Below are 16896 nucleotides of genomic sequence, written 5' to 3' on the forward strand. Positions count from 1 at the left end.
GCTATAGATTATGTACATGGAATAAAAGAGCCATTGAAAACAATCTTACAAATCGTCCTTTGTAGACAGTCTATATTTCTAAGCTAGTGTAAAAATTACATGAACACAGTACCTAAATGTTTTGGACTATTAACTATAATTTGATTGTTTTACTTTGAATTGATTAAAACACAGATTTTCTGCATTTAAATACAGGGTCCAACACAAATAATGCCCCTATTTTATTAAAAAAATCTTTTATTACAAAATCATAAGCATGTAATTCTATAATAAAACAATATCACACTCAAGCGCATCATATGACATTTTAGGTGAAATGTTCAAATTAAAACTATAACTTACTACACCCGTATCATTACCCCGCCAACCACACTCAGGCAGGCCTTCCTTGTGCTGGACCCTGTAGAATAAAAAATGGACAGTTCTCATTAAAGTACAAAAGTATCTCTAAGAAACATCTAAAGTTAGGACGCTGTTCTAAAAGCTTTCTGATTACGTACCATTTGGGATGTGTGTATGTGTTACCAAAAATATTTTGTAGAGGATTCTTGAGCTGCAAGGTTGTAATAGCAGCTGTGGAGGTTCACATTTTTTAAAATATGTATTTTATTTAATTATTTCTAGAGAAAGGGAAAGGGAGGGTGAGAGGAAGGAAACATCATTGTGTGAGAGAAACATCAATCAGTTGCCTCTCGCATGCACCCTGACGGGACCACCCAGGCATGTACTGAGACTAGGAATTGAACCAGCAACCTTTCGTTTTGAGGGAGGACACCCAGCCAACTGAGCCACACTGGTCAGAGCGAGGTTGACAGGGTTCCCCCCCAACAAAAAAATTTATTTGTTTATTTTTAGAGAGGAGAGAAGGGAGGGGGAAAGAGAGGAAGAGAAACATCGACCTGTTGTGTCTCGCAGGCCCCCAAACAGAGCCTTGGCCTGTGGTAACCCAGGCCTGTGCCCCCGTGGGGAGTCACACTGGTGACCTTGCAGCCAGCAGGACTACACTCACCCCACTGAGCCACACCAGCCAGGGCCCCATTTATTTATTTTGAATAAATAAAAATTCAATTAGGATTTAAAACTTTAAATGTTCTAGCAATTTTGTATTAGATACATTGTATGGTAATTTTACAGTTTAAAAAATGAAAAATACTTGCTGCCAGCTGTAGTCTAAAGTGTAATATAATGTGTTCATTTTGTTTTTATAAGTTTATTGCCTATATTCAATGATTATTTTCACATGTGCGATTGTATAAACAAGAAAGGTCATTATCTAATACGATGTTCTCTTTTAAATCTAGTTTTATTGTCCATATGTTCCCTGCTTTGTGACCCCAACCCAGACGACCCCTTAGTGCCAGATATTGCACAGATCTATAAATCAGACAAAGAGAAGTGAGTGTTCTGTTTATTTCTGCTTGGGCACCTTTCTTTGTAGTCTACCAAAATAGAAGTGTTACCAGTGTATTTAATCAGTACATTTAGTTATGCTTGCTGTACTTAACATTAAGATTGTTTTTCTTTCCACTGGAGTAAACTTGACTTTTTAAATTCTGTTAGTCTTTTTACAAAAAATCTTGTTCTGTTTCTCATGCTGTTTAATTTTTACTTGTTAGTACTACATGCTTTGCATTTACCCGGTTGGTCATGTTTTTGGTAGGAAATAACTATATATAATTGTAGGGAGTAAATTTAAGTGAAAAAATTTGATAATTGGGAAGCATTGGATATTATATTCCTTAGCTTTTCCCAGGGAGAGAAGTTATCCCTAAACCCCCCAAACTGACCTAGTTTTCAAGGTCATCTTGGTATGTGACTGGTTCATTTGCAGTTTAGAAGTAATGCTCATTGCATTTTACAGATTTTTATTCAGAAAATTTTTTCATTTTATTGTTTATAATTTAGGTATGTTTTCATATAGGTTGTAGAGACCCATCAGTTAAAAAATAACTTAAATTTTGTGCTAAGTCACAATGACCGAATAACTGATATATATATGATCATTGCAATTAAGCATAGGAAGGTAGAGTATCCTTTTTTATATAGATAGATCTTCTAAAAGATTTGATTTGTATGTTTTTACCGTATTTCTTTTGTATGCCTACAGATACAACAGACACGCAAGAGAATGGACTCAGAAATATGCAATGTAAAATCAAAAAATTTTTCATATATACAAGAGTACTGTAAAATCTAGGTTTTTTTCAATATCAGCAGTAAATTGAGCACTGTTTACTGTTTCATTGTACCATGAAATCCTTTGATTTTTATCCATTTTAAATGTATTTCTGAAGCAAGACAAAACAAACTTCCAAAAATACCCTTAAGACTGTGATGAGAGCATTTATCATTTTGTATGCATTGAGAAAGACATTTATTATGGTTTTTAAGATACTTGGACATCTGCATCTTCATCTGACAAGATCTACAATGCATCTGAGAAGCAACCAAATTATTTTTTTGCTGAAACTAGATGTTTTTACATGAGAAATACTGTATGTGCTGTCTGTCGTCAGTTTTATAAATCTGTATTCAGATTTCATTTTTGTTAGCTCACTTTATAATTTGTATTTTTTTACTGTATAGACTAAATGTATTCTATTTACATGTATGTCAAGTCATTACTTTTTTCCCTGTGAACAGTATTGAAAAAGCCGAACAGCTGATAATTAAATGAATTAACTGTTTGTCTCCCTTGTCTTAGGGTATTCTGTAGATCAGTTGCAGATTTCTTAAACCTGAATGATCTTTACACTGTAATTCTCATTATACTGATTATGGAGAAACACTTGTTTTGATTTTGTTATACTTGACTTAACTTTATTGCAATGTGAATTAATTGCACTGCTAAGTAGGAAGATATGTAACTTTTATTTGTTGCTATTCACGTTTGAATTTTTTTTCTGTATAGGCCATATTACCATGACACCTTTTACAGATCTTAATGTAGCTTTTCCATATAAATAAAATGCTTTTTCTACTATTTGTCTTGATTACTTAAAAAGATTTAGAAATATAAATAAGAATCATAAGTCTATGTAAAATTTTGCATGTAAATTAGTTCCAAATTGTGAGACTAAGGTCTGTTGATTGGCTAATTATTCATCACTAATGATATCAATTTTATTGCTTTAGGTTTGTGTCTGTTTACTCATTGTCAGTCTAAAGGATGATATACACTGGTCCCTTGTTATAGAAGAAAATTTAGAATTTTGGGGGGTTTGTTTAGATCATATCTAAAATGGATTATTTACTGAAGTACTAAGATTTGTGTGTGTAAGGTAGTGTCACCTACACTGAAGACTAATTAGGTCAGTTTATTAAAATAGCAGTCTAGCTGTAGCTGACATTGTATTTCTTCACACTTTAAAATTTAGAATTTCTAAAATAGAATCTTAATGCCATCACAGTTTGAAAAAGAACATTCTTTTTTTTTTTACTATAGAAGTTATAGAGAAAATTCTAAAATGATGCTTCCTGTTTTTATATATTGCCAGTTAAAAGTAGTTTAAATAAGCAGGTTATCTTTGCAGATTTTAAAGAAAGCTTGAAAGTTCTAATGTTTAACTTTGGAAAAAATACATCTCTAATTATTAGCATGCTTACCAGAGTTGGATGCGTGTCATTTTTAAGAAGAGCCGGAGTTCTTCCGATCCTTGCAGTAGTTGTAGAAGTGTGCAAGAGTCTGTGATGGGTGTCGTCATTAGCAAGGCGTCTAGGTCACTGAAGTATTTTATCATGGTTCATTATCATGAAATTGCAGAATAACCAATTGTTAGAAAATGTGTTTTTATAAATGAATGTAAAATAATTACATGAATTGTGAAATGTTTATGAAAATATAGGTTTAAAAAGTAATTATATTAAGTGATGTCTTCAAACAGCCAAATCATGAAAAACACTACGTCACTAGCTATTATTATAAGCTACATTCTCCCAGAATCTGAGCACTCAACAACATGAGGTTTTAGTATTTAGTATATTTTGATAGTGAAGGGTTTTGGTTCATGAATATCTTTCACTTTTTTATAAACTTTCATTTGTGTGGCATTTATTTTTGGAAGTGTCCCTTTTTCTTTATTAAAGTTTTTGAAACTTACCTAACTCTTGTTTGCCTTTGCTTACATCTTAATTGTGCAGCCAGTCTCTTGAGGAGTAAGCACAAGTTTTATTTACCTCAAATCTTCAGAGCTCATTGGGGGCATAATAATCAGTCAGCTTGCCATTGGGGTATGTTTTTGCTTAATTCTAAGAAAGAGTACATCAGTTAACTTTTATAACTGTACGTCCCAAGCCAGGGGCTTTCCTCCATTGTTTAACCATTAACTTAAGGATCTCCTTTGAGTGAGGGAAATGGTTAGTCTTTTGGAGATTTAGGATCCTACCAAAGCCATGGGTACTTTAAGATGTAGTTGAAAACTGTTAAACTTGGACTCTTGTTATTGTCACGTACAATCAATCAAGAATACAGGTTCTAAGGGCAGCCTCACCCAAATGCCGCAGCTATCTCAAAAGCACAGGATTCCTGAACTAGGTTTTGCACAACCCTATGTAAGTCATATATTATTGATTTTTGCTTTATTTTTCCCATCTCCCACCCCCCACCCTTCCATGAACTCTGGTAGGAAAAATTAAGAAAATTTTTTTGTAAATCACTACTTACCTGTTTCAAGGGATCAAAAGGTATTAAGTGAGAAACACCAGCACGGCACACAAGGGCAATCAATCCTAAGTGTTACTATTTAAAAGAGTGACTTTGTGATAGAAACAATACCACGTGTAGTTTTTCATTACTCTTATTTTATTACAGTGATCTGCTTATCTTTTTTTTTTCAGATAGCTTTTATTACAGTGTAATTTTTCTATAAATTATTGTTAATCTTTTTTTTTTAAGATTTTATTTATCTTTAGAGGGAAAGGGAAGGAGAGAGGGAGAGAAACATCAATGTATGGTTGCCTTTCGTGCGTCCCCTGCTGGGAATTGGCCTGCAACCCAAGAATGTGCCCTGACCAGGAATCAAACCGCGATTGTCTGGTTCACGGGCCCATGCTCAATCCGCTGAGCTACACCAGCCAGGGCTGTGATCTGCTTATCTTTGCACACAATTTAATCATTGATGTTTCACAAGATCGTGTTCTCTCACAGTTCTGTATTTTTGTTTTGAATAATTAAAAAAAATTTTAAGTACAGTTGGCATACGATACTATATTATTTTCAGGTGTACAGCCCAATGGTTAGACATTTATATAACTTACAAAGTGATCACCCAAATAAATCTAGTACTTAACCTGAGACCATTTTAAAATGGAAACACTGGGCAAATTCTTGAGGCTATTTATATCATGTTTATTTATTGGTGGTCAGTTTGATGTGAACTCAAAGTCCAGTCCAGTGAATATTTTAAATTTTAATTTCTGCAGTAGAATCATCAGTGTTGTTACTCATTCTTATAAGGACCAGCCATGGGAAATGTTACGAATGCTTTAGCCATGGCCATATAAACAGACCTTCAGTATATTCACATTGTGGAAGTTGGTCTGTTAAGATGTAACAGTACTGCTTTTTTAAAAAGTTGATTTACAACTTTGAAGTGGTTGTTACTAAAACAACAAATATGAATTTTTAGAGTTCAGTTCTATCACTCTTTTAACTATAAACCGGGACTTTCAAAATTTTTTTCTTTAATTGAGCACGGGCTGTGAACCAAAGGGTCACCAGTTTGATTCCCAGTCAGGGCACATGCCTGGGTTACAGGCCAGGTCCCCAGTGGGGGCCATGTGAGAGGCAACCACACATTGATGTTTCTCTCCCTTTCTTTCTCCTTCCTTTCTCCTCTCTCTATAAATAAATAAATGAAACCTTAATTTTTTTTTAAAGAAGTTTAATTGTAATTTTACATCCCTAAAATGTAATACAGATTATCTGTTGAAGTTCTCATTTTTTTTTATAGTGTATCTTCTTTACCGTTACAACAACTGCATGGTACAGATAAGGTAGCAGGTAGAGATTCATCTAATTTCACTTGTGAAAAATCCTGTGCACAGTCATTTCTACCTTTTTGGGGGGTAACTGAGTGATAGCTGCAAACTTTTATTAAACTATAATTAATTGATAAGCTTTCACCAGGATTTTTTTCATAGTGGTGATAACTGAAAAGACATGGACAGCTGATGGTTTTGGTTATAGAAATAAGTTGTAATGCATCAGTTTTGTTGTCAACCTAATAGTGCTGTACCAGTCATCTGTAATATGTCACCTGGACACTTCTGCTCCAGTTGTCCTGTTACACTAAAAATGTAGTTTGAAATTAGAAATCAACTAATAGGAAGAGGGAATATTCACCTCAAAGGACTAGCATTTGGGGGATTTATGTATAATAAGGCACATTTAATTACATTTCTTTAAAATTTTATTTTAACACTCTTATTAGGTTCTGCTGTTGTATAGGGAGGTATGTGCCTTTCTTCAGGAGGAACTTGCTTTTATTAAACTGGTACAAGTTCTGAGCTGTGCTTTCCCCAGATAATTGACTGATTGTGTTAAGATCTCAGTGGGTCACTGTAGTTGTATATATATATATTTTATTGCTAACTCTCAATATATATAAATGTAAATATACATATGAGAACAGATAACACCAGTTGTGTTATTACTTCTGATACACTTGGCAGTCCCATGACCACCCATGCCTTCACTGTGTCTGTAGAATTCACAAGACTAATCACGTGGTCATACAGCTAAGGTTTATAGTCACATGGCAGAGGTATACAGCTGGATGATCAGTGACGGGAAGGGAAAGGAGGCTGAGTCTGTAGGAATCCGTGTGCAGGCTTCTGTGTTCTTTCTGGAGAGGCCACACAGAGTGCACTCTCCCGACAACAGTGACATGCAGTAGCACGGGCACAGTGTTTGTCTAGGAAAGTCTGTTTGAAATGCGAAGTGCAGGATTTTTATTGGGGGCCAAACAGGGTAGGTACCTATTGCCCTTCAAAATTCTAGTCTCCCAGAAGAAAAGCAGGTGTTCCTCATAAATCACATTATTTTAAAAGTCTAGTCAGCACAGCAGACATGAAAAATATCCCATAGTGAGTGTTGGGAAAGCCAAGCTCCTGGATGCCAGCTGAGGGCCAGCCGGCTAAGCAAGGCCTTCTGAGATGGGTCTGCACCATTTGTTGAGAAGACTAATCTTTCCCTTTGGATGGTCTTGATACCCCTGTCAAAATCAACTAACCATGGAGGTTGATTTCTGGACTCTCAATTTTCTGTTGATCTCTACGCCTTATACTAGGCCAAACTATATTGATGACTGTAGCTTTGAACTAATCTTTGAAATTGGAAAGCATGGGTCTTCCAACTGTGTTCTTCTTTTACACTTTTGTTTTAATTATTTACATCTCTTGAGAGTCCAAATGTCTTTTAGGATCAGCTTTTCCTCTTCTGCTGAGCTTTCAATCTGGGATTGTATGAAATCTATAGAGTGACTTTGATCAAGTTGGCATCTTTTGTTCTGGTTATATGTTGCTGAATCGTAAACCACCTTTCACTAAGGTGTAAAAGAACACTCATATGTTCATGGAGTCTGTTGGGTCAAGAGTTAGGAATAGGGTACAGTAAGGATGCCTTGCCCATTCCATGAAACTGAGGGCCTCTGCTGGGGGCGATTTAAATGGCTGGCAGCTGAAATCATCTGGAAGCTTCCTCATGCCAATGTTGGCACTTAGACAAGTGTCTAGTAGAGCACTTAGTCAAAGCCGGTCTGTATGGACTTGAGCTTCTCACAACATGGCAGCTCCAAGGAGCATCTGGAGAGCAAATGAGACAGATGCGTGACCTTTTAGGATCTGGCCTTTGAGGTAACACAGTGGCCCTTCCTGTGTCATTGAAGCAGTCACAAGCCTTCTCAAATTCAAGGGAAGGTGACACAGATCTCCACTTTTCCATGGAAAAGAATTTGAGACCATCACCACATTTTACTGTACTTCAGTTGTCTTTAATTTCTGATTGTTTTGTAGTTTTCTGTGTTGAGAGGTCTTGCACATTTTCACTGGATTTATTCTTAGGCATCTAATTTTTTAAACCTATTACAAAAGTTATTTTCATCTCATTTTTTAGTTGTGTGTTCTCATTATACAGAAAAACAATGTATATAATATTCACCTTATATCCTACAACCTTGCTAAATTCTCTTCAACCATTTGTAGAATTTCAAAGTTTTCTGCAGCTAATAACTATGTTACCTGCAAATTAGTGATAATATCTTCATTTTCAATCTATATACCTCATTTCTTTTTCTTCTTCCATTAGTTACGACCTCCTGTATTGTTGAATACAAATAGTGATCGCTGACATCTTGATTTGTGAGGGAAAACTTTCATTATTTTAGTATGATATGATTTCATGATTTCAGATATGATCTTTGCTTCATATTACTAAGTTCCCTTCTATTTTTAGGTTATTAAGCATTTTTATTTGTTGAGTTACATTTTGAATTTTATTGAATGCTTTTTCTACATATATTGACATTATTGTGATTTTCATCCTTTTTCCATTATTAAATGTAGTATAAATTGTATTAACTAATGTTCAAATGTTAAATTGTCCTTACATTTCTGGACAGCTCTCAATTCTATTTGCTAGTATTTTGTTGAGAATTTTTGCATCTGTATTCATGAGAGAAGTCAATAGTTTTCTTTCTTGAATATCTCTGTCACATTTTTTAAGAATTATTTTTATTTTTATTTATTCATTTTTAGAGAGAGAGAGAGAGGAAGGAAGGGAGAAAGGGAGAGAAACGTCAATGTGTGGTTGCCTTCACGTGGCCCACACTGGGGACTTGGCCTGGAACCCAGGCATGTGCCCTAACTGGGAATTGAACTGGTGACCTTTCAGTTTGCAGGCCTGTGCTCAGTCCACTGAGCCACACCAGCCAGGGCTATCTCTGTCACATTTGATAGCTCAGAGTATGCTGGCCTCATAAAAAGGTTGGGCAATATTCCCTCTTTATTCTCTTGAAGAATTTGTGTACGATTTGTTTTCCCAATTTTTTGAAAAATATCCTGAAACTATCGTGCCTAGAGTTTTTCCTTGTGGGAAGATTTTAATAATAATTTTTTTTATCTTTAATATATATAGAATAGAGGTTTTTTGTTACTCTTCATTTTGATGTGTTTTTCAAGGAATTTGTGTATTAGCTAGGTGGTATAGAGTTGATATCCTCATATGTAGTCCTACCTCTTATTTTTTTTTAATTAGGGGGCTGTAAATATTAATCTTTCAAATGATCAACATTTGAGTTTTAGATTTTTCTACTGCACATTTGTTTTCCAATTCATTGACTTCTATACACATTTTTATTTAGTTTAGATTGCTTAATTTATTTCTTAGCATCTTGAGATTAAACAGATAATTTTAGCCTATGTCTTTACATATTTTTCTCTAAGCACCACTTTAGTGGTATCCTACAAGTTTTGAGATAAAACTTCATTACGGTAAAGTTAAAAAACATTTTATAATCCCTGTTTTGATTTTTCTATTTACCTTTGAGTAATAGAAATGTATTGTTTAATCCTAGACAATTGGATTTTTTAATTAGAATTTTTGCTATTCTAGCTTAATTTCTCTATGGCCAAAAAACACAATCTGAATTATACTTCAATTGTTTGAAACTTGTTGAAGCCTGCTTTATGATCTAGCATGTGGTAAATTTTGATGTTTCATTTGCACTCGAATATAAATCTGTTATTATGTATAGTGTTTATACATGTCTCAGATCTAGTTTATTGTGTTTACAATATTTGCTCTCATACTCATTAAAGTGCTTTATTTAAGCACTTTAAAAGGTGATATGTTTGTTTCTCCTTCATGATTGTTAAATGGTCTATTCATTTATTTTATTACTTAAATATTTTATTTATTTCTTTTTAGAGGGGAAGGGAAGGAGAGAGGGAGAGAAATATCAATGTGTGGTTGCCTCTGGTGAGTCCCCTGCTGGGAACTGGCCTGCAATCCAGGAATGTGCCCTGACTGGGAATCAAACCAGCGACCCTTTGCTTCACAGGGTCTATCTACTGAGCTACACCAGCCAGGGCTATTAATTTATTTTTGCTTTAAAGATTTTGAGATCAAGACTGGGCGCACACACACAGTATACCCACACATGATGATGTTTTACTGGCACAGTGACTCGCTTGCCCATTTAGAAATTTTCCTTGTTCTGACTGGTGTGGCTCGGTAGATTGGGCATTGTTCTGCAACCAGAAAGGTCACAGGTTTGATCACTGTCAGGGCACATGCCTGGATTCCGGGCCAGGCCCCTGATTGGGTGCTTGCAAGAGGCACCCGATCAGCGTTTCTCTTGCACATAGATGTTTCTCTCCCTCTCTTCCTCCTTTCCCCTCTCTTTAAAAAATAAATAAGTACAATCTTTTTTTAAAAAAAATGTTTATCTCTAATAAACAGGCCTTTGTCTTCTTGACACTATGAGACATCAGAAATTATACTATGTTTGCAAAGTTTTGTTCTTTAGCTTCCTGACCAACAAAGTCCGAGTCTCTGGCACATGTCTCAAGGAGAAAACTAGTTGTATATTGAAAGTCCACAGGTCTCTCCAGTTTTGTCACTCCAGTACCACAGCAATGGCCTGCTGCCTGTGCTAAGTCAACATTCTCAGCCTCCAGTCTTGTACTCCAGGAGATAAATAAGTGTAAGTACTCAGATTATTACCTCAGTGTCTCATGGCTTCTGAAGCAATCTCATGCCTTTTCAGTTATGATTTTTATATTTCATCCAGTTTTGATTCTCAGTAGGACCATGTGTCTGAAAACAGAAATCCTCACCTCTTCATTGTTTAAATGCAGTGCTACTACAACTTCCTATCTTCTCCACCATCAGGCTGCCCTGAAATGTATCATCCATGAAATGTCAGAGTATTCATCTAACTCAAACCTGATCTTGTGGGCTGTCAGCTATAAATTTTTTTTAATAGCTCCCAGAGCTTCTGCAGTGGTTTTGCAGAGGGGTCTAGGAAAGAAAGAAGAGAGATGCTAATGCCTTTGGATCCTACACTGTTATTTTAGGAACCAGATCAGCTTTACATATCAGGGTCCTGTGGGTTCTCCAGTTTGTTCCTTTTGTTTAAATCCTGCACCAGCAGAGTAAAGTACCAATTACAACTCTCCTGATTTGACCTGGATTGGGTCTCCAGACTCATCTTCCACTCCCGGCCCCTCACCAAACTTCCTGCAGTTCCCATTGGCTCCCAGGCTCTTCCACATCCAGTAGAGAGCCCTCATTCTCAGACTTTGGTCAAACTGCTCATTCTGCCTAAAATGCACTCCTCAATCCATTAAAAAAATCTAATTTCCTGTTTCTTTTTCCTTAGCTGTTGAGGAAATAAGAATTCCTCATTGGTACTGCCAAAACACTCAGTATGCATCTTTTCCCCCCCAGCTGTAATGAGATATAAGCTATGTACGACATTGTGTAATTAAGGTGAACAATGCATGGATTTGATTTATGTATATATTGTGAAATTATTACCACTGTAGTGTTAACACTTTCATTACCTCACTTAATTACCATTTCTTTTTTGTCATGAGAATATTTAAGATCTACTCTCAGCAATTTGGACTTTATAATACAGTATTGTTAACTACATATGTACACCATGTTGTAATTAGATCCCCAGAACTTACTCATCATATAACTGGAAGTTTGTACCTTTTGACCAACCTTTCCACATAAACAATGTCAAGGAGGTTTTTCTCTAGGTTTCTCTAGGAGTTTCACAGTTTCGAGTCTTGCTTTCAAGCCTTTAATCTATTTTGAGTTACTTACTGTGAGTGGTATAAGATAGAGGTCCAGTTTTACTCTTCTGCATATGATTATCCAGTTTTCCAAGTACCATTTATTGAAGATGTTGTTCCCACAGAACACTCTTGGCTCCCTTGTCAAATTTTAGTTCATCATATATGCAAAGATTCATGAATAGGCTCTTGATCTTTTCTATTGGTCTATGTCTATTGTTATGCTAGTACCATACTGTTGATTAATGTAGCTTTGTAGTATAGTTTGAAATTAGGTAGTAGGATGCATCCAGCTTTATTCTTTTGCAGGGTTGCTTTGACTCTTAAGGGTCTTCTCTTGTTCAATACAAACTTGTTTTTCCTATTACTGTGAAAAATGACATTGGAGTTTTGAAAGATATTGCTCTCAATGTATAGATGACTATGGGTGGTATGAACATTTTAACGATATTCTTCTGACCCATGATCACAGGACAGCTTTCCATTTATTTGTGTCTTCTCCAAGCTCTTCAACATCTTACAGATTTTAGTTTATAGACATTGCACCACTCTGGTTAAGCTTAGTCCTAAGTGATTGACAGGGGTGGGCAAAAGTAGTTGTTTGTTTGGAAAATACTACGATAACTAACAGGAATACAAGAATAAGCTCTGGGGTTCATGTACTCACAATTGTAAACCTATTCTTGCCTACCCCTGTGTTGTTTTAGATGCTATTATGAATGGGACTGTTTTATTTCTTTTTCAGATATTTTGTTATTAGTGCATAGAAATCCAACTGATTTCTGTATGTTGGTTTAATATCCTGCAACTTTACTGAATTTGTTGAGTAACCTACCAGTGTTTTGGTGGCGTCCTTGGGATTTTTTATGTACAAGATCATATCATCTGCAAACTAAGAATATTTTAGATCTTCCTTTCCATTTTTTTCTTTTATTCCTTTTTCATGCCTAATTGCTTTGGCTGGGACTACTGTGTTGAGTAGGAGTGTCTTATTCTTGATCTAAAAGGAAAAGCTTTCGAAATTCCACTGTTGAGTATGATGGTAGCTGAGGGCTTGTTATATATGGCCTTTATAATATGTTAAGGAATGTCCCTTCTATATTCAATTTCCTGATTTTATCCTAAAAGGATATATTTTTTCATATGTTTTTTTCTGCATCAGTTGAGATGATCATATGAATTTTATCTTTCATTTATTAATGTGACTTATCACAATTATTGACTTGTGTATTTGAACCATCCTTGCGTCCAATGGATAAATCTCACTTGATCATGGTGTGTGATCTGTAAATGTGCTGTTGAATTCAGTTTGCTAATATTTTGTTCAGGATTTTTGCATTTATATTCATCAGGGATATTGTCCTGTAGTTATCTTTTGCAGTTTTCTTATTTGGCTTTGGTATCAGGGTAATGGTGGTTTCATAAAATGAGTTTAGAGTGTTCCATGTTCTTCATTTTTTTTTTTTTGTTAAGTTTGAGAAGGATTGCTATTAATTCTTTAAATGTTTGGTAGAATTCACCAGGGAAACCATCTGGTCCTCAGCTTTTCTTTGGTGGAGGAATTTTGATTACTGATTCAATCTTCTTACTATTGGTTAGTTTTAATTTTCTCTTTCTCCAGGCTCTGTGTTTCTAGATCATCCATTTCTCCCGGGTTATCCAATTTGTTGGTGTGTAATTGTTCACAGTAATCTCATGGTCCTTTGCATTTCTGGTTTTGGTTATAGCTCCCTCTCCATATTTGATTTTATGTATTTGGGTCTTTTTTTCTTCTTAGTCTGCTAAAAGTTTTTCAGTTTTGAATTTCTTCATAAAAATTAGCTCTTAGTGTCACTGATTTTTTTTTTTTTAATTTAGGGTTGTCCATTTATTTCTGGTCTGACCTTTTTTTTTTTTTTTTCAAGACTTAATTATTTTTAGAGAGAGGGGAAGGGAGGGAGACAGAGAGAAAGAGAAACCTCAATGTGAGAGAGAAACATGGATTGGTTGCCTCTTGCACACACCCCAGCCAGGGATCAAACCTGTAACCCAGACACGTGCCCTGACCATCAATCAAACTGGCAACTTTTATCACTTTGTGGGATGATGCCCAACCAACTGAGCCACAGTGGTCAGGGCTTCAGGTCTGAACTTTGTTATTTCCTTCCTTCTATTAACTTTGGGCTTAGTTTGTTCCTCTTTTTGTGGTTCCTTTAGGTGTAAAGTTAGGTTGTTTATTTGGAGTCTTGCTATTGTTTTAATATATGTGTTTATCACTATAAAATTCTCTTTTTGAACTGATTCCATTTTTGATGACTTTAAGATATTTTTTCTTGGTTTTTATTTTTTATTTTTATGACAAAAATAGTTTTATTGGTTATGTCACTATTTTTACAAAGTCAAGATATTAATGTTTATTTCTATTTTGTAACCCTAATTCCTTTGGTCTTTTGGTCATAGTCTGTATTTTATTTATTTTTTTTAAATATATTTTATTGATTATGCCATTACAGTTGTCCCATTACCTCCCTCATTCCCCTCCACCCTGCACACCCCCTCCCCCCAGACTCCCCCCTTTAATTTATGTCCATGTGTCATAAGATCTTTAGCTTCTACATTTCCCATACTATTCTTGCCCTCCCCCTGTCTATTTCCTCCCCACCGTCTATACTGCTTATTCTCTGTACCTTCTCCCCCCTTCTCCTCCTCCCACTCCCCTGTTGCTAACCCTCCATGTGGTCTCCATTTCTGTGGCTCCGCTCCTGATCTAGCTGTCCACCTACCTAGTTTGCTTTTGTTTTAGGTGTGGTCGTTAATAACTGTGAGTTTGCTGTCCTTTCACTGTTCATATTTTTTATCTTCTTTTTCTAAGTCCCTTTAACATTTCATATAATAAGGGCTTGGTGATGATGAACTCCTTGAATTTGATCTTATCTGAGAAGCACTTTATCTGCCCTTCCATTCTAAATGAAAGCTTTGCTGGATAGAGCAATCTTGGATGTAGGTCCTTGCCTTTCATGACTTGGAATACTTCTTTCCAGCCCCTTCTTGCCTGTAAGGTCCCTTTTGAGAAATCAGCTGACAGTCTGATGGGAACTCCTTTGTAGGTGACTGTCCCCTTATCTCTTGCTGCTTCTAGAATTCTCTCCTTCATTTTAATCTTGGCTAATGTAATTATGATGCACCTCAGTGTGTTCCTCCTTGGGTCTAACTTCTTTGGGACTCTCTAAGCTTCCTGGATTTCCTAGAAGTCTATTTCCTTTGCCAGATTGGGGAAGTTCTTTATTATATGTTCGAATAGTTTTCCATTTGTTGCTCTTCCTCTTCCCCTTCTGGTACCCCTATAATTCAGTTGATGGAACGTTTAAAGATGTCCTGGAGGTCCCTAAGCCTCTCCTCATTTTTTTTTGAATTCTTATTTCCTCATTGTTTTCTGTTTGGTTGTTTCTTTCTTCCTTCTGGTCCACTTAATTGATTTGATTCCCAGTTTCCTTTCCATCACTACTGGTTCCCTGTATGTTTTCCTTCATTTCACTTAGTGTAGCCTTCATTTTGTCATCTAATTTGTAATCAAAATCAACCAATTCTGTGAGCATCCTGATCACCAGTGTTTTGAACTGTGCATCTGATAGGTTGGTTATCTCTTTGTCACTTAGAAATATTGGCTCTGGGGCTTTGATCTGTTCTTCTGTTTGAGCCATCATTTTTTGGTCTGTTCACACCTTTTATGTATGAGGGACAGAGCCTTAGGTGTTCACCAGGGTGGGGTGACCCAGTCGCTGGGTTATGACACTGTATGTGGGGGCGGGGTCAGAGAGGGGCAATGGCATTTGTACTGCTCTCTCTCAGATTTCAGTCCCTCTGCCACTGCCCACAAGCAAATTGGGCCCTTCTGGTGCTGGTTCCCGGGGGGGGGGGGGCGGGCTTGTGTACATTCTAGGACTCTGTGGGTCTCTCCAACGAACTCTTCTGTGAGGCTGGGAGCATCTCCTGGCACCTCAACCCAAGAAAGTTTTTTCAATCAATGCTTTTAGGTTTTATTTCCCATCACTGGGGTCCCAGGTTGCACAGTTTGTCTCACTGCCCATTTTTTGCCTGGTTTATCTGCACGAGAATGTGTGCCCGCTGTCAGCCAACTGTCTCGCTGGGTTCGCTGGCAGCCCGGGTCTGGCAGCCACCACCTTTTCCTGCCCAGACCCCTCTCTGCTGGCCACCGACTCTGCCCCTCTTACCAGTCTGGATGAATGGTTCGTTGTTGCCAGACTTTGGTACAGTTCAGTTTTCTGTCTGTTCTGGTTGTGTTTTTGTTTCTAAATCTTTGTTGTCCTTAAATTTGGTTGTGCGAGGAGGTAGTGTTTCCACCTACACCTCCATCTTGGCCAGAAATCAACTTAAGGTATTTTAAAATAGCCTTTTTGTTTTATTTCGACCCTGGATTTTTCAGGAGTGTGTTGTTTATATATAAATCTTTGTGAATTTTCTAGCTTCCTATTGCATTCTAGTTTCATACTATTGTGGTCTGAAAAGATACTTGGTAAAATTTCATTCTCCTTAAGCTGCTAAGATTTGTTTTGTGACCTATGATAGTCTGTTCTGGACAATGTTCTAAATGCTTTTAAAAAGATTGGGTATTCTGCCAGGTCTGGTGTAGGTCAGTGGATTGAGTGCCAGTCTGCAAACCAAAAGGGTCACTGGTTCTATTCCCGATCAGGGTACATGCCTGGATTGCAGGCCAGGTCCCCAGTAGGGGGCATGAAAGGGGCAACTACACTTTGATATTTCTCTCTCTCCCTCCCTTCTCCTCTAAAAATAAATAAATAAAACCTTTTTTTTAAAGTGTGTATTCTTGTGCTGTGGGGTGAAATGTTTTGTATATGTCTCTTAGGTCTGTCGGTCATAAAATATGTTTAAATCCAGCATTACCTTGTGGATTTTCTATCCGGAAGACCTACCTATTATGTTGAAAGTGGTGTTTTGAGGTTCTCTACCATTATTGTATTGTCTGTTTCTCCCTTCAGAATTGTTAGTATTTGCTTAATATATTTAGATACTCCAATGTTGGTTGCATATATATTTAAGGTTGTTACATATTCTTGAAGAATTGACTCCTTT

The 16896-nt window shown here is 36.4% G+C and overlaps 1 protein-coding gene across 2 annotated transcripts in view; it reads left to right on the forward strand.

Annotated features, from left to right (window-relative positions):
• UBE2D1 (ubiquitin conjugating enzyme E2 D1) overlaps positions 1 to 4099 on the forward strand; it is a 37627-nt gene extending 33528 nt beyond the window's left edge. For both annotated transcript variants that reach the window (XM_037139921.2, XM_037139922.2), the window contains 2 exons: positions 1302 to 1395; positions 2108 to 4099. In XM_037139921.2, the coding sequence (XP_036995816.1) occupies positions 1302 to 1395; positions 2108 to 2153 (140 nt within the window). In that variant the 3' untranslated portion in view covers positions 2154 to 4099. The remainder of the gene's footprint in view (positions 1 to 1301; positions 1396 to 2107) is intronic.
• The last annotated feature ends 12797 nt before the right edge of the window (positions 4100 to 16896 follow it).

The sequence above is a fragment of the Artibeus jamaicensis genome, unplaced genomic scaffold (genome assembly GCF_021234435.1).
Source record: "Artibeus jamaicensis isolate MK-2021 breed Jamaican fruit bat unplaced genomic scaffold, CSHL_Jam_final contig_332, whole genome shotgun sequence".
Classification (NCBI taxonomy): domain Eukaryota; kingdom Metazoa; phylum Chordata; class Mammalia; order Chiroptera; family Phyllostomidae; genus Artibeus; species Artibeus jamaicensis.